This window comes from Pygocentrus nattereri, chromosome 7, assembly GCF_015220715.1.
Source record: "Pygocentrus nattereri isolate fPygNat1 chromosome 7, fPygNat1.pri, whole genome shotgun sequence".
NCBI classification, from domain to species: Eukaryota; Metazoa; Chordata; class Actinopteri; order Characiformes; family Serrasalmidae; genus Pygocentrus; species Pygocentrus nattereri.
In genome coordinates this window covers 13,335,148-13,353,723 of record NC_051217.1, presented here as the reverse complement: position 1 = coordinate 13,353,723, position 18,576 = coordinate 13,335,148, and the positions used below count along the sequence as shown (strand labels likewise).

The window sequence follows — 18,576 nt, the reverse complement described above, 5'->3', positions numbered from 1 at the left end:
AAATGTATTTTATCTCCCTGGTCAAACGATTGTTTTCTAAAAAAAATAATTGTTTTGTTGATTTTCTAAGTGAAAATAACCCCATCTACTGACATTGTGCATCTATCAGTGAGTATTTATGTCGCGTGTCTTCATTTTTTACATTATAGCGCTTTCATTAGCTTTTAAAACATGTTTTGGACATTACTTACAGTCCTTATGAATAACTACACTACTCCTAATTGTCTACTAAATAATTCAGACAGTCCACATATTTAGTATGCTGTGCCGCCAATGTCAGTACAAATATTAACAACCCCAACTGTAAATCTTTGTATAGCCTGACTTCTGTTAGAGGGGCTGATTACGAGTGTGCTCTATAACATCTTTGAGGTAGGCCTGAGAAAGAACACCTTCCAGTGTCTGTGTGTAGTAGTCTTGTGAAGCTGAACTGTGCAGGAAGGTTAATATTACTCTGCTTTGACTCATGTTTGAATGGTTATGATTGTTAGTGATGAGCACCTGCACCTGAGCCAAGTGCTGGGAACAATTAGGCAATCCACAGAGTTGCTTAACTGGATGTCATGGTTCTGCTAGTCCTTTCAGCTTGAACTACATTATAGTGTCATCATGATTCTTAAATTTAGGGGCAAGTCTTGTTTGTTTTTCTCAGGATTACTAGCTCAGACTGTATTGTATTGTTAAAACACACAAGACCTGACTTGCTGTGGCTTATTGCGTGGTGACACACTTCTGTGCGTGTATGAAACACAGAAAATCTTCCAGAGAACAGCACCTGGTGAAGGAGACATCTTGAGCCTTTGTTTGAATTGGTGTAATTTGCTTGGTGAAACAATACACAGATTTCCCAATACAATATATTTAGTAGTTTTTACGTTTTCAGTAAGTTAAGAAGAAAAACCACTACTCATTTCACGATCATGTTAATTTGTCAAATTTCAACTCCCAAAAGAAGACCACAGTGTCTGGCAAAACCATAATTAACACAAATAAGTTATTTTCTTCTGCTGCAGGGGTCTGTACCATCAAGGACCTCCCTGCGATCTGTTACTGCCTATATGGCACTGCACTGGTCACCCATGCTGGACCTTGCGGGTAGTGGCGTGCAGAGCCCGGCCGAGTTATGTGGCCCCTCCCAGGCAGGGTACGCGGTATCTTGTTTCCCCTGATTATGGATTTTAGATTTTCTTCCCCAGATGGAGGAGTTTAAGTATCTCAGGGTCTTGTTCACGATTGATAGGAAGAGGGATTGTGAGATCAGCCGCAGACTGGGACAGCGCAGCTGTAATGTGTTCACTAAACTGGACTGTAGTGGTGAAGAGGAAGCTGAGCCATAAGGCAAAGCCCTTTTTTTACCAGTTGGTCTACACACCAGCCCTCACCTATGGTCATGAGCTTTGCATAATGACGAAAGAAAGGATTGCAGATACAAGTGGCAGAAATGAGCTTTCTTTGCAGGGTGGTGGGCTTCACTCTACATGACAGGGTGAAGAGCTCAAAGTAGAGCCACTACTCCTCCACAGTGAGATGAGCCAGTTGAGGTGGTTCGGGTGTTTGATTAGGATGCCTCCTGGTCGCCTCCTGTTGGAGGTTTACCAGACACAGGCCATTGAACCTGCTGGAGGGATTAACTCCAAGTTGTCCCAAAGGAGGCTCAGGGTCCCCCCCAGAATGAGCTGGAGGAAGTAGCAGGGGACTCTGCTTTCCCTGCTGCCACCGTGACCCTAGATGGACCAAGTGGTTTAAGATGATAATAATGATGATTAAGTTATTTTCTTAGAAGAAAAAAAAATCTCCTGAATTCCCAGGCTTATTACATCCTAAGGCTTATTATTATTATTCAATAACTGCATAGAGTACTGCAGTAGCCCTTAATGCAATGCAATACAACACTGTAAAAATTAGTCAGGTCCACTTCACAGCTTGTTTGAGTTTGCTCAGTTTACTGTAGTCGAAAGTTTTCCTAGCTCACATTTTTTTTTATTGTATATCAGTCAACCCTCTGGGGCCTACAAACGCGTCCATGCATTTGTTATGATGTTTTCTATATATGTTTCTCTCTCTTTGTTATCATATATCACATAAATACAATTCAGACATTTCCTAAGACTGTACAATCTGCCCTTTCTATTCCATCTCAAGAAATCATACAAGACTTGCATCAATTTACTCAGATCACTGAGATGTGTGCTTAAATAGTTCATCTTGCTCAGACAGACAGCGTTTGAAGTAAAATGTTCAATATTCAAGATTTTCATATGCTCCCATTATTTCTTGACCACTGACTGATGCAATTGTCTAACTGCTTGATCATTGGGAGAACATTTGTTCAAATCATGGTGATACCACAGCCCTCCATTGTCAGTAATAGTAGTAGTCAACAGTAATTAACAAATTACTGGGGGAGGGTGGTGTAAGTAAAGCTTCAACAACAAAAAAAAATTAAGCCATTAAAGCTTAAAATGAGGCAGCACATTCACTGCTTAACTTCACCTGACCTAATTAAGATGCAGTACTAAAAATGTAAGTTTCACTGAAGTAAGTAACTCAAAAAGGCTTTTCATTTTTGGCTGATTTGATTTTTACATAATTTTGCAGTGAATAAAAAAAAAAACAGAGTTATTCTTAAGTAAATATTTGAAGATGTAGATGCCAGACAATCAGACTTTATCATGTCTGATATGACATATTTTCATTGCATAAAGTCAAAATGTTTGTCACATCATGCATTGTCTCACTACCCTTGATCCAAAATAAAAATTACTAAAAGAATAGCAGTATGTAATGTAATACCTGAATGCTATGTAATGAAAGGTAATGGTGTTGAGTAGGGAAAGGGCTGACTCAGCTTGACTCACGCTCCCTCTCTCTCTCTCTCTCTCTCTCTCTCTCTCTCTCTCTCTCTCTCTCTCTCTCTCTCTCTCTCACACACACACACTCTCTCACTCTCTCACTCTTGCTTTCACTCTCTCTCACTCTCAAATACATACACAAACACACAGGTGAGTGTGTTGACAGACCAAGTGGAGGCTCAGGGAGAGAAGATCAGAGACTTGGAGAGTTCTTTGGAGGAGCTCCAGCACAAGCTCAACTCCACAGAAGAAATGCTACAACAGGTAATGTGCACGTTCACTGTTTACTATATGCTACCGATAAAATCAATCAGAAAACGCCTCAAGCCTTTATGGTGTAACAAAGTGAAGACTGTTATATTCGCCTGCAGTTACAAAAGGAGAATCTTATCTGTTTTGTCTCATAACTTCAAATAAACTCAGACACTTTGTGGCTGTTGATGTCTGTTTACTCTGACTGGTTTACAGTAACCTATTTGTGATGGATTATTTGTGTTCCCGGTTTGTTTTTCCTTTTTTTCTGAAGTTTTTTACCTCCATTTTTTTCTTTCATTTCATGTGTTCTTTGCTTTCAAATTCTCGTTCTTTGATAGTGTTTTTATTCAGAGATGTGCCAGACTTTTAGTTGAGAGCTTATTCATTACTCTAATTTTAGACTATATTTGAGTTAGATGTTTTGCTGGCATCTTTGTGGAGCATATGAAGAGTTCTCAAGTTTGGAGCTTCATGGACGGAAATTCCTCTGTGAGATTCCAAAGTGTCAGTGCTTGCATTGCCGTGACAACCCAAATATTTGAAGGGGATCATGGTGTTCCAGGGTCGAGACATGACTGGGTTGGTGTCCAGTCTAGACGGAATGGTCAGGCCATGTAAGCAGCTTCAGAGCTTCATCAGTCAGAACTGGAGTTGCTCAGTCCATGCTGAAGAAACAATTCACATAACATAAAGCTGCCACCCCCATACTTCCCTGTTGGGATGGTGTTTGCTGAGAAATGGGCAGTGTTAGGTTTGTGCCACACAGCGTGTTTTGAATTATGGCCAGAGAGTTAATTGTTGCCTCATCTTACTACAAAATCTTATCCCACACTTTAACTGGGTCATAACATAACACTTGCAATCCAGATGAATCTGGTGACATTTTAGGGGGATTGAATACTTTAGCAAAGGGTGGCAAAAGGCAAAAAACACTGTTATCTTATAATGTAAGTAAATGTAAAGAGATTTTACTCCAAGTAATTTTAGAACATTTCTATCACATTTAGAACATTTCTATTCTTTTTCACACCACATACATGAAAGTATGTAGAAAAAAAAAATCAACACAAGTAGACATACATGGATCTCTCTGGACAGCAATGATTCATATATATATATATATATATATATATATATATATATGTGTGTGTGTGTGTGTGTGTGTGTGTGTGTTAAAGGGCAGCCACCAGTCAGAATATTTGCCTTATAAGAAAGATATCTGGTGCCTTCCAGGACACTGCTGAGATGTCATTTTGCGCAGTTTAAAAGTTTTCCATCTAATCTCGAAATGAAGGTGCATTTTCACTTTATACTGCATGTGCAAATCTAGTTTTTCCTGCAGAGTTAATTGCACATTTCTGTTTTATTTTCTTTCCTTTAAAAAAAGTGCTGCTCCTGATTGAATCTGCAGCTTTGGCTTCTGTGATGGGAAGTATTTTTAGTGCATTTGCCTGAGATGTGGTCATTATGAGGTTTTGGCCTTCAAAAGTAAATCTGATTCCAGTGACACAGCTGTAATATTTTCCATGTGTAGTCTCTGAAAAGTACAAAGCATGCTTAAAGCTGAACTGTACGGCCGAGCTTCCTTAGGCTGCTCCATCTGACAAAATGTATTGCTGCTTAGAATCACCTTCAGAGCAGTCAATGAAGTCAGTGTCTTTTAAACAGAGAGGTTAAAGTCCGTAGTGTTGTTTTAGTCACTGATATTCACTGTGAGTTTTAAGTGTGTTTATCTGAACTTTTTTCTTCACAGTGATTGCCCACAGGTCTCACACAAATGGAAAACCACCTGTGTTTCTGCCCATGTGCTAACCATCTCCAGGTCTGGAGGAACTTTTTCTCTCCAGCTCTCTCTCATGTGTCATTCCCTCATAGAGAGGGGAAGTAAATATAGCACTCATAGTCTGTGTATATTTAGCCAAAGTGAAGCCGAGTCTCACTAGAGTTCAGGGATTTGTTTGAACTCACTGAGCAAAGGTCTTTGAACAAAGAGTTTTGCGTCTGATTTTACATGTGTGTCTATGTGTCTGTGTGTTTATGGACTTCTTAGGAGCTTCTGAGCAGAACGTCTCTTGAGTCCCAGAAACTGGATCTAATGGATGAGGTTTCTTATCTGAAACTGAAGCTGGTGGGCATGGAAGAGAGACAGAACCACAACGTAGAGAGACAACACAAAGCTGAGGTACTGCACTGCTCATAATCCTCTAATAAACCAAGGCTTGGACAGCCTTATAGTCTGTATAATGAAGTATGAGAAAGTTGTAAAGTTCATAATAGGGCTGTACTTTGGCAAATTAGTCATAAAACACTTAATATAACATCAATATAATTGAGTTGTATGTGCTTTGGGGACTGTTTTAAATGTGTTAAGCTTGGGAACATGTCTGGGTCTAACTTCACTCCAACTCATTTTTGGATGCTGCAGCTTAAAGTTAAAAGTCTTTTTCCTGATTGGTTCCTCAAGGCAGTGAGTGAAATGTCCCATAACCACAGGTTCAGGTTCAAATCCACACCCAGAACACTGAAGTCTAAGATTGTAGGCCATTACATATGAGTTCTGGTGTCCCTATCCGTACACTCTTGTTGCATCTATAAATAAGATGTCTTTTTTTTTCATTTTCACCACTGAACCTCTTTAAAAATGTTACATTTAACACCAAAGAAGAGTTAAGTGTTATCTAGATAATCTGAGAAAAACATGATTTAACAGTTCATGTTAGTAATTTAAGTTAGTAATTAAATAAAGGATAATAAAATAATCACTTATTAAATATTAATTTGTGCTATTATTAACCAGTAATATCATGGCTTACCTCTGCCTCCCACCACCTTTCTTATTTCTTATTGACTTCAAATAGTGTTTGTTTTTTCAGTGTGTGTCTGCTCTTTCTAGGGCACACATTAGGCAAATGTCTTTACATATGAGCCTTTTTACAACAACAAATTTGTGGTTTTCTTACACTAATTACAGTTTTTGTAAAAGAAAAGGGTGTGTTTCAGATGTAATTGCTGTGTTGGCCATGACAGCTAGTGTGTGTTGATGTAAAATATACCTTGCCTTAGGGTCTGGGTTTTGTGTGTGTGTTTTTGAAGCTGTCTCTGTGTTGACAAATTACATTCATGGGTGAAAACAGCTAAGTTTTATTGGGGGACCCTACTAATATTTGGTGGGAGGGGAAAACTGTGTCTTTGGAAATGAGTTTGTGAGTTTTTTTTATGCAAAACCAAATTCCCCTTGCTTTGAAGTTTGAATTAATATGTAATCATTCACTGCCCTGTCTAGTCAGTCCACATATGTAAACTAAGCCTTAAAAACAGCCTGTTTTATAGTCGTTGTTTCTGTGATGCCACGAGAACAAACTCATTTACATATATCCATCTATTCAGCATACAGGAGTTTAGCTCTGCCCATTCACTCTGAAGTTCCAGGGAGTTTCATTTATCATATCAGTCTTAAAGGCATGGTAAGAAAAACAGGCTGTTTAATTCTAATTTGGAAAATGGTCAAGTAAAAATATAGTCTGGATTTTTTTGGTACATAAAGCCAAACAAATATTCTAATGTAAAATAAAATAAAATACAAGAAAAATGTAGAAAAAGTCAAGAACTAAAAGTTGAATTCTTAGCAGCATAAAAGAGCAAACAACTTGTCAATTGCTATTTAGACAAAATACTGAACTGTATTACTTACATATGATGAGATTCACTAAAGAAGAACAGCAAAAATGTCCATTGGCCATTCAATTATATTTAAATAGTTTATATATATATATATATATATATATATATATATATATATATATATATATATATATATATATATATATATATATATATATATATATATATATATATGGCTCACATTAGTAGGCTAGTTAGCACAGTATCACTCATTACTTACTCTTCGGGTTCTATTGGCTAATGTGTTAATTTGTCATGGACGTTTTAAATGAGCTTTTCTTATTTACTTATTATTAAATAGCTTACGTGTTGAAATTTTCAGCAAACATATGTTTCATCCAAAAAAAATTAATTATGTAGAGTAGACTAGATATTCAAATGACTACAAAAGTTTGAAGACGTTAGAAAGCAGCAGACCACTTTTAATATCAAATGTGGTAGAACACGTTACCATGGAGACTGGGATGGTGGACCCTGCTGCACTGACTTTCCATTGACTGAAAGGGCTGTGGGCTGGATTCAGGGTGTGTTCATGCACATGCTTTGAAACAGAGTAAAACAACTATGTACGTCTCCTCTATAAAAAGAATTGCCTAGATTTCAAAATATAAGCCTAAACACCATTCTGTCCTGACTTTTACCCCCGGAACGGCAAATTTCCACCCCTGGTTTCACCCGCAGTTAAACCAGTCATGACCATTATTACTATTTCAGACGCAGGCCTTCAGTTTAATGTGGTAAGGTTTCTGCCTTTTTGTAGTCTAGATATAAATGCTGTCTTGAGTGGTTGATAGAGTAGTTGTTGAAGTTGATCTATATTTTAATCTAGATGCAGCACACAAGCTCTGCCAATCCTCTGACAACTGCTGGGCTGCGTTCAAAATGAAAGAATGGTAGCAATCTGGCTCTGAGCATTCTCCTGGCATGCTGTCCCTCAGTCGGGGGGAGTAGCCCCTGCCCCTGACCCAGTCTGCTGGACTCTATAGATAGCAATCAGCGGCCAGTCATCTTGTCTGCTGTTTTCTGTCTCTCTCAGTATCACATGAAACTTCCTCCCCTTACTTGCCAGTCATTGCTTGACTGATGTTTACACTAGTGAGAATGTAGCTGATACCTCTTCTAGATTTACTTGCAACAAAACAGACACCCAAAGTTTTGGTCATTGCACATAAGCTTATTCATTTGTTTAGTATTAAAATGTACTTGTTACATATCGACTATGTCTACCATTGATTTTGATGAGCAATCATTTCTTTGGGAACATTGTAGTCAGTCCATGCTGCTTCATTCAGTCGAGGCAGGCTTACCTCAAACTGCTAGAGTCACTTACAGCTCAGTTGGTGGATTGTGTCTTTGTTTTTCTCTCCCAAACTGGAATATCATTTCAGAGAACATTAGGAATGCAAGCTTGATGGATAAATTCTGATTAAAAACATGCATCTATAAATCCAGCAAGCCTAGTTAAGCATCAGTCATGCAGACACGTCAGGGCCCAGAAGGCCTAGAAGACTGTCAGCCAAAAGAAGAGATATGCAGAAAAATATAACCCAAATAAAAAATCAAATACTAACTTACATAAATAAAAGAGATGCTAATGTTTGTCCATCTAATGTTTGAGTACTTCCACTTGCTTTACTTAAGTTCGTAAGGTTAAGTCGGTTAGTAAACCTGATCATTATTGCTGAGTGTTATTAATTTTTTCCAGTGGATGTAAACAGATTAAATGATAACATTACCATGGAAAGTAAAAAATAAACAAACGTAAATTGTCCCAAGACTACTTTTAAGCACTTTTCCATTTTTAATTTATTTTGTAGCTAAAATTAGACATGCTATACAAATAAAGATTCTAGACTTCTAAAAAATTATAGATGAAAAATCATAATAAAATTATTATAAATATTATATGTTCAACAAACTCATAAAATATGTACTAAAACATCCTTAATCAGATTCTTTAAAATTGCCATTTAATCACTGTTAAATTTTTATCCATATACTTTTATAAACCAAGCTATTGAGTTTAATCCTGTTATCATATAACCTAGTTATTTTTATATTTTATTTAGTTTCACAGAGGAACTTTTTATTTTCCTGTTTTCCTGTTTTAGACAGCTTTATACACCTTTTAATAGAATTAAAGGTCAACTAAACATACAGTACATACTTGGTTATTTGGCTTTCCAGACACTGAAGTCATATGAACACAACATTTGAAGCTGGTTCACATTTAGATTCTAAATGCCCACACCGTATATCCTGGAAACGGGATATTGCCATTTGGCTCCAAAACAAAGGACCTTATACTGGAAGCCTTGGCTTGCAAAATTTAGGTCAGGGAGCTGTTTACCCTGGCTGTTCAGGATGATTTCCCATGGCTCTGCCAATGGCAGTACCTTTGAGTCCTTCCTTAGCCAGTATTCCATGGTGTTTTCTCAGTGTGGTTTATTCTAGCCTTATAAATGTCCTGTTGTGGGACACACTTGCACAGTCCTGAGATATTCAAGCCAGTAAAAGCTGGCATGTGGCATAAGTCAAAGATCCACCGACATAAAGGAACTGTGCCTTCCTGAATTCATTTGACCCTACTCAAATAGGCATGAACGCACTCACATATATACAATATCATGCATGTCTCCTGAGTGCTGCTCCGATACCTTGTTACCTCCTTTTATCTTTTATCTACATTTCTCATGCTTGCTCTCCTGTCCAATTCTTTCTCCCTGACAGAGTGTAGTGAATCTGATTAGCGAGCTGCAGGAACAGATGTGTAGGATTCAACAGGAGCTCTCTAGTAAGATCCAGGAGAAAAAGGCCACAGAGAGCCAGGATGTGGACCCTGGGCAGGGAGGGGAAAGTATCCCAGCTGAATCTCCTCTGAATGGGTCAATGAAGGCTGAGGACAGGCCTGTGGTGGAGCAGAGCAATCAAGATTTAGGGGCTGAGCAGCTCTGTCGCTGTGGAAGAGAAAGAGTAGGCACTGTATTAATCTAATTGATTTCAGAGCTCTGTTTCTGATGGCTTGTTGGACTGCTGTCAAAATTGACCTTTGCTGCCTTCTCATTTGTTAACCTGCATTAATACCTGCTATATATCCATAGGAAGCACAGTATGCTTAGTGTGTTTATGGTTTTTCATTCTGGTTTGTACTTTGGTCTGGGATGTCTAACAGAGTGCATGCATGGCATTGGTTACATTACAGATGATTTTTTTTTTATAGAACACTTAAGGGGGCACTCCAGCCAAAATGAAAAAATGTAAACATTGCTGCATCTGTTGTAAATGTGCTTACTCATCTACTACAGTGGTGCCACAATGGCCTTAAGAGTGTGATTTTACAGTTTAAAAACTAGGAACCCCCCCTTTCTGCTGATGTATGTTGAAGGTTGAGAGGAACCTTTAAAAAACTACAAGCACTTCAGTGCCAATACTTTAGAGCAGGCTATTTGATTTGATGCAGAAGCAAGCAAGATAGTTAGAGAGCCGTATCATTGGATTTCATTATCACGTTATTTTATAGCCATAAAGGAGGGTGGTATCAAGCATTTGCATGATGAGGAAAACTTTATGAATGAAAACACAAAAAAGGATACAAAACTGAGAATTCTGTCAAACTGGTGACATTGAATGAGGCGACATACTAAAGGCAGATTTTAAGCCAGAATGTTCCTTTAACTAAGTAATTAATAAATTAAGTTCACAACAGCATTTTGCAAACTCTGCAATGCCCTAAACAAGAAGGAGTGTGAAACTGAAGCCCTAGCATTGCAGTTGTTTTAGCTTAAGATCTTTATCATTAGCTGATGAGTCAAATGAGGTATGTTAAGGGGGTAGAAAGCTAAACAGTGCTGTGTCCAGCTTAAACCAGAGTCTGAATCTGCTGCTCTAAACCCTCTGGAATGATTTGAGCATGGATTCAATATAAATACTTTTCTTTCTGGGCAGTTCTCTGTGATCATCTCCTTATGCTGTGTTGTTCCAAACAGGGTTTGCTCCAGGAACTGAGGTTGCTCAAAAATAAAGTCGATGAGCTTGAGGATGAGAAGTCCCAGTATGAGAGGAAGCTCAAAGCTACGAAGGTACTGCTACAGAAGCACCTTATTACAAGGGTATAATGACCTGATTCACACACAACACATGCCTGCACCACCTCATTATTTTACATCTGTATTTTAACTTTCCTTACTGACTGTCTTCAGTGCACAGTCTTCTTTTCAGAACTTTCCCGGTCTGCGCACTATTCTTCAAATGTTTGGAATCATTTGCCATATTATATTATATATTATAAACTAGGCACCAAAGGGTATTTTTAGATGTACTAGTATATATCATGTACATTTAGAACAAGACGTCATCATTAAATAATGTAGTTTCATACTTTTTTTATATTTGCTTTGAGATTTAATTACCACTATTTAAATATGAAGCATTCTGGTTTAACTCTTTTTATTATACATAGCCTTTTCAGTGATTTTTAGAACTCCTTCTTAGCTGTGAAGTTGCACAGAACTAACATATTTGAACTATTTTCTACTTTTTATTACTGAAAACATTTATTCCAAACTTTTGAACTGTAGTGTACACTTAACTCTGCATCTCTCTCTCTCTCTCTCTCTCTCTCTCTCTCTCTCTGTCTCTCTCTCTCTCTCTCTCTCTCTCTCTCTCTCTATCTGTCTCTCGCTCTCTCTCTCTCTCTCTCTCTCTCTCTCTCTCTCTCTCTCTCTCTCTCTGTCTCTCTCTCTCTCTCTCTCTCTCTCTCTCTCTGTCTCTCTCTCTCTCTCTCTCTCTCTCTCTCTATCTGTCTCTCGCTCTCTCTCTCTCTCGCTCTCTCTCTCTCTCTCTCTCTCTCTATCTGTCTCTCGCTCTCTCTCTCTCTCGCTCTCTCTCTCTCTCTCTCTCTCTCTCTCTGTCTCTCTCTCTCTCTGTCTCTCGCTCTCTCTCTCTCTCGCTCTCTCTCTCTCTCTCTCTCTCTGTCTCTCTCTCTCTGTCTCTCTCTCTCGCTCTCTCTCTCTCTCTCTCTCTGTCTCTCTCTCTCTCTCTCTCTCTCTCTCCCCTCCCGTCCTCCTCTTTTTGTAGTTGTCTATCTCTTACTCTCTTCACGTATGTTACCAGTCTCTGGTGACTCAATTGTCTAATCTGAGGCTGACGGTGGAGCAGCTGCAGGTGGAGAGGCAGCAGTGGGAGGAGCGCAGCAGAAGCCTGCAGGTGCCCCCCACCTCCTCACCTCTGCCACCTCTTCTCTTACCTCTTCTCCCACCTCCTCCACTTCCTCCTATCCTCTCCTCCTCTCCCACCTCCTCCACTTCTTCCTTTTTCCCCTCCTCTCCCACCTTCCCTCTTATCTTCTCTCCCACCTACTCCACATCCTTCCTTCTTCTCCCACTACCTACATTTCTTTTCCTTCTCATTTTCCTCTCCTCTCCCACCTCCTGCCCTCTTCTCTTCCTCTCCTCCCTCTACCATTTCCTCCTCTTCTCTACTTTTCTCCCGCCTCCTCCACTTCCTCCCCTCCTCTGACCTTCCTCCTGTCCTCCATCTCTTCTACCTCCGTTCCCACATTATCTAACATCTCTCCCCCAGCTTTTCTCTCAGCTTCTCTCCAACCTCCTTCATACCCTTCTCCCTATTTCCTCTGTCATATCATTTACCTTCTCCACCTCCTATATCTCACTTCTTTCACCCTCTCTCCCACTTCTCCACCTGTGCTCCTATGTCATCTATTATGTCCTCAACCCATTAGCTCGCTCCTCCCTTTTTGTCCTCTACAGCTCATGTGCCATTGCTTTGTCATCTTCTGTCCACAGTCCTCTAATTTACTGCATACTTTGTCCGTCTTTGATTAACAGAAACACTCTCATCCTCCCAGATACAGCTCTCTTATTCTTTAACATTGACATATGTGCTTTAACACTAGCTGCCCAGTTCACTGCCCCTGGCCCTGCAGCATGACATCGCCTGCATGTGTTAATTGTCCACATGTCCACGCCAAATTGCTGTAAGACATGAAGTCATTGCTACAATATTCAGATGGTTTTGAGTGTTTAACTCTCACATGGCTAGATGTATTATTGATTGATTGAATATTCATATGTACTTAGAGAATTACCTAATTATGTAATTAATTCATTTTACATTCAGATTCAGTTGGCATTTACATTGCACTTCTAGCCTTTTTCCACTTGTTTTAGTGTTAACAAATGACAAAAAACATGGAAGAAAGATATATATATATATATATATATATATATATATATATATATATATATATATATATATTAAATGAAATATATCTGTTGTTAATTCTACTGTATTGACTGAATGTTCAGAATCCACACTTCAGTGGAATTTCTCAACTGACATAAGTAGGTAAGCCATAACAAAAATGTCAGAAGAGGTCATATACACTATGGTGGACCTATAAGAGGGTTATGGGAAACTCATGTGCTGCATACTTTAGTTGCTATTTTGTGATCTGCTTATGTTGTAAATGTGCTAAGGTTCTGTGTTCATGTTCTGGATATTGTTTCTTTGAAAAATTGTGCTAAATTATTTATAACCTTTTCTCTTTGATCCTTTCACATCAACCCATCCTCATTCTTCAGCCTTCTAAATCCATTTGCAAAGACAGTTGGCCATACTTTGCTTATTCACTGGAACATAACAGATAATAAATACCTGCTGTGTTTCACCTCCAGGCGGAGATCTCGAGCCTACAGCAGCTGCTGCAGTGTAAGAATGCTGAGATTGAGAACCTTCAGGCCCAGCTGCTCTCCAAAGCGCCTGTGTCTGTGGACAGTGCAGAGAGAGGTACCTCATTTCTGCTTTAGCCCTTCAAAGGTGAATTCCACTGATTTTTCAACATTTTACGTTATTAAATCATTAAAATGTAAACAAAAAGTGGTGAAACCAGATCTCTAAAAAGGTTCACGACAGGAAGTTATTACATGAAATGGTTATGAATACATTGCCTGATCCACCTTGTTTTATGATAGTTTTGAGATTTTGTCCTAAAATTGTTTTTTTTTAAACACATACACATTAAGTCAGGAGGTACATGCAGTGTGAGGCAAAATAGTCCCCAAAGAAAACCTTTTTCAGATTTTCCTTTACTTTGGCACCATCAATATTACATATAGAAGCTCATGTAGGATCCCTAGTGGTTTTCAGGTAATATTTGCACTGCAGACATTGAGACCCCTGGTTCCTGTCACCACCGCTGGAAACAAATCTGAGTCAGTATTTTTCCCTGCAATTAACCATTTCACATCAAATTGCTCTAAATGACTAGTTTTGAAATTTTTTGAAAAGTTGGTGGAATTGCCCTCAGTAATTGAGGTTACTAATAAAAATGATGTATGCTATAAGCTGCTTTCTGTGAGTGCCATAAGAGCAAGCCAGTGTATTATAAAGATAACTAATGCATTCAACATAAGACACATATGACACATGACAAGGTTATTTATTTATTTTTTTATGTTGTCTCATTTACCTAACTTTGTAACTGCATTGGACACCACAGGGCAAAAAGGGAAAAGAATGGAAAAAATATTATGCTGGTTACATTTATGATGAGCACGGTTTGCATTTATTGCTCTCACAGAAAGATCATAGTCCATGCATGGGCCTGATCCTGGTATTGAACAGCCTGTTTGTTGTTACTACATTTAAGTTTGAAATCCTTTGTCATATTAAAAATTGCTGCTACATTACTCAACTGTAACATATACAGAGTAGATTGAAATATTATAAGCCAGACACTACAATGCATTTTATGATGTTTTACTCAACATGAACACCAAGAAGTGACTAAATAATAAATTATACTCAGTAATTATCTAATTTTGTAGTAATTTCTTGGAAAGTTATGTGCCTTTGATCATTCTCAATGTTATTCAGCTTTTTATGTCACTATTTTGTAAATAAATAAAATAAAGTTTTCTTAATCTTATATGAATAAAGTTTTCTTTTACTTTAATATTTATCATTCTGAGCACATCTAAAATCTCTTACAGCTTTTTTACAGCTTCCTACTAATTAGTAGAAACCTATAAAGCTCTAGAATATCAGCAATATATTCTAATAATTTAATAAAAATTAGTCTTTCTAGATGTTTAAAAAGTTGTGTCTCATGGAACAGAAGCCAAACAAACTTGATTGAAAATCACTCCTTTATGAGTCCAATAGCAGTGAGAACAGTTTCTGGCATCTACAACTGCATGTGTGTGGAGTCTTTACAGTAAGTGTTTGTGATGTGTGCTTAGTGTTTGTATAGTGTACAGATGTGCATTCTGACTAATTTTGGTATTCAGGCATCTGTAAAACTCGGAATTTGATTTAAAAAGGGCTTTGATTGATATTGTTATGTTATAAATTACATTCTCAATGCAATGTAACATGACAAGACATACAGTACTGGTCAAAAGTCAGAGACCACCCTTCATTTATTTAATTTTTTGTCAAATGGACAAAAGGACAAGTACAATCTTTTCATATTCCAGCATCAGGGAGTAAAATACAGGTCTAATTCTTTTCAGGAGACTTTCAGTTTTCCAGGGAAATCTGCAGGGATGTTTTTCCACATCTCCAATTCAGTCCTAGAAGTTGGTTGCATTTTCTGCTTCTCACGATCCAAATGATCCCAAACACATTCAGTGATGTTGAGATCTGGACTCTGGGCTGGACAGTCCATAGTACTGAGAGCACCTGCAGCTTATTTGTCTGATTTGCAATTGTTCTTCAGTTTTGACTATTTCATTTTCTCAGTAACACATCTTAATGCCAACACATCCTTTAAAACCCATAGTGTTGAGTTGTCTTCTCGCAGAGGAAGGATGGACAGGCACTGAAGGGTGGTCTATGTATAACCTGTACAACCAAAATAAAGTTGGTTCAATGAATCCAGTCATTTTGGCAATTGAACACTGTTATCTGGAACAGTTGACTGAGTACTCAATTGTCAGGGCACACATCTTGTGTAGTGTGATGCTTGTGTAATGCTTGCACATGTTTACGTGTGATGACTAACAGCATCTCTATATCCTCGTCACCTTCCTCTCACCATTAGAGGAGATATACAGGAGAAGGCTCAACACTAAACGTAAGGATGTTCATGCATTTGCACGCTGACACAAAAACACAAGCACATGTATGAGGTTCTTAACCTGATAAGCACGGCCTCAGCTATATATGACACCGACTTCCAGTGCCGCTACTCATCTTCTGCACTGTTTCCACATTTGAAAATGTTTCTGTTCTGCTGTTGCTTTTCTATGGATATAGAAATGAAGGCAGTGCCTAAGCTCCTGTGCTATGCTTTCTCTATGCTTATATAATAGCACAACAAAAGACACTTGTCACTGTCAATTCTTAGACCAAGAAAATGACTTTGTCAGTTCATACTGCATCAAAGTGAGCTTCCAGTCTGTTATTATTATGTAGAATATAGTATAATACTCTGGCTTAAGTTTGCCCTTCACTGAAATCAGATGGATTAAACTGGCTTATCCTCCCTCAGCAAAGCTGCACTCTAGCACTGTGACTCAATCAATACCAGTGTGTCACAACACGACTTTCTGATCTTCTTGTGCATGCAAAGAGAATTTGATCTGATTTGTCTGGAGGCATGAGTGCAGTGTGCTTGTTGTGAAAGCCATGGTGACTATAGTCAAATCACCATGAAGTCACAATAGTGAAAGGACTCTTTTAATAGATTTTCTACAAAGATGTTCATTTGACCTCTTTCTCAACAGATCAGGAGTTACAAAAGCTAAAAACAGGAATGGAATTATTAATCGCTGCCAATGATGAAAAGGTAAATTGGATTCTTGTTCTCCGTATTCAGAAGGAGTGAATATAGTGTACATACAGTGTGGTGTAATTGGGTAGAAGGGCTTTTCTGATATGAAAACTTTGTGACCAGAATCACTTTAAAAACACTCCACTAACCAATAATTCCGATAACCAATAATACTGCCTGATGTAATTGTATATGGTAAAAAAAACAGGTATCAGTATCAAATGAATCTGACAATATTTTGTGGGAATAGCACACAAAGTATGTTTTGTAAAGAAGTTTAATGTTTGAGGGCACCCTTAAAAAAGTGGTTTTTTAAGGGTTCTTTAGTGAAGGAAGCAGCTTTATAGAACCCTGACGACTCAATCATTTGAATGCGTAAATAGCTACATTTGGATTGGACTATTGTTACAAGCTTTAGAACTCTTTTATTATTATACATGCAAAGAGTAAAGTTTGAGCATGATGGCCTACTTTTATATGCTTGTTATATGTGAAGTGCTTCATTTTTAAGCTTAGTATTTTTTTTTAATCAGATTGGTCTCGAGTCAAAAAGAGTCTTAAATGGTGCTTTACAAGCAGTTACTTGTCAGATATTATCATCATTTCCTAAACTCCAATACATGGCAGAATTGCACAGGTCTTAAATAACATAAATACTGTAGTGTATGGTGTGGAGCTCTTAATGATTTTTATAATCTCTGTAATTTAGGTCTTATTTTTGCTTACTTTTTATTTTTCATATATAGTTTTTCTGTGTTACAGCATATTGTTCATTCATACGTTAATCTTAACTTAGAGCATAGAATTTCACTTGCTTTCATACTATATTGCTGTAATAAAGATTGGTAATTGGTAATTCATTCTAGCATAAAACAAGTTCTTCAATATGCCACTAAATATATAACAAAATGTCAGATGTTAATATTGGCTAGTTTTGTTGCCAGTGTTATGACATGTTGATTGGGTCTTTGGAAACAGTGACAGTCATTAAATACAGTAGGAGTGTGAATATATCATTTGACCAAATGTTTGTCTGAACAATACTTTATATGTCCATTTGGGCATTTTTTATTGTTTGTGTAATGTGTAAATGACACATGCCATTTACAATATATTCAATTTTCAAGATGAATGGACCAATAGAAATTCTCTAAAACAGCTTGGGATAAGATCTTGTTCCAATAACCTCCATTCAAATTTAAGAATGTTTCTCCTTCTCCTGTAAGGTTACCGTTTTGGGTGTGTGAGGTTTTGTTGAGACAGCAGCGCTATGTAGTTATGTGCTTGTAGCCATTACAAAGTCCCATAGCAGTGCTCATTGTGAGGGGCTTAAGTTCTACAGCAGACAGCTCTCAGTCAGAGCAGTTTTCAGAACTCCAGCCAAAGTCGTTTCCCTCAGCCCAGTCTTCTAGGTGCAAGCCCCTGCCAAACCCCATCATGGATTTGCAGTAGGAGAGATGTGGCAGGGTTTGCCCCGAGGCACCACTTCAAAATGCACCCACTCCTCTGAACTCACTGCCAAATCTCTGCTTTCCAATTTAGCTTAAGTACCATCCAGCTTGGCTGCCATGTATGTTATATATGACTGGGGCAAGGAAGCTTAGTAAATAGTAAATAGTAATCTAAAGAATGACTCATATGTTGTAATATATACACATACTCTCTCCATTCCTCCAAAGTTCCTTTTGATTTGACCTTATTGTAATTATTTTCAGTATCTGTGATACATAATACTTGTGTTTTTATTGTGGATTTTTTGCCTTGTAATCCATACCATCATCTCCAAAATAATAACTTTACTGGAGAAGGTAAAAAAGTTCATTTAACTAGTTTTTTTTTTTTTTAAACCAATTTTGGACCAGTTCTGTCAGTTTGTTCTTCATGAAGTTTTAACACAACTGAAAGTGTTTTGCATGACAGTGATGATTTACTAAATACAGTAAAATACAGTAATATATATATATATATATATATATATATATATATATATAT

The 18,576-nt window shown here is 37.8% G+C and overlaps 1 protein-coding gene across 3 annotated transcripts in view; it reads left to right on the top strand.

Moving 5' to 3' along the window:
* ppfibp2a (PPFIA binding protein 2a) overlaps nt 1-18,576 on the top strand; it is a 49,590-nt gene that overhangs the window by 18,102 nt on the left and 12,912 nt on the right. Inside the window, exons 1-8 of one of the 3 annotated variants that reach the window (XM_037539753.1) lie at nt 3,061-3,116; nt 4,861-4,929; nt 5,158-5,289; nt 10,775-10,867; nt 11,865-11,993; nt 13,484-13,595; nt 15,853-15,885; nt 16,538-16,599. In XM_037539753.1, coding sequence (XP_037395650.1) covers nt 4,885-4,929; nt 5,158-5,289; nt 10,775-10,867; nt 11,865-11,993; nt 13,484-13,595; nt 15,853-15,885; nt 16,538-16,599 — 606 coding nt within the window. In that variant the 5' untranslated portion in view covers nt 3,061-3,116; nt 4,861-4,884. Of the gene's footprint in view, nt 1-3,002; nt 3,117-4,860; nt 4,930-5,157; nt 5,290-10,774; nt 10,868-11,864; nt 11,994-13,483; nt 13,596-15,852; nt 15,886-16,537; nt 16,600-18,576 lie in introns of those variants that run through there. The other 2 variants (XM_037539752.1, XM_017709041.2) reach the window with 2 other exon arrangements.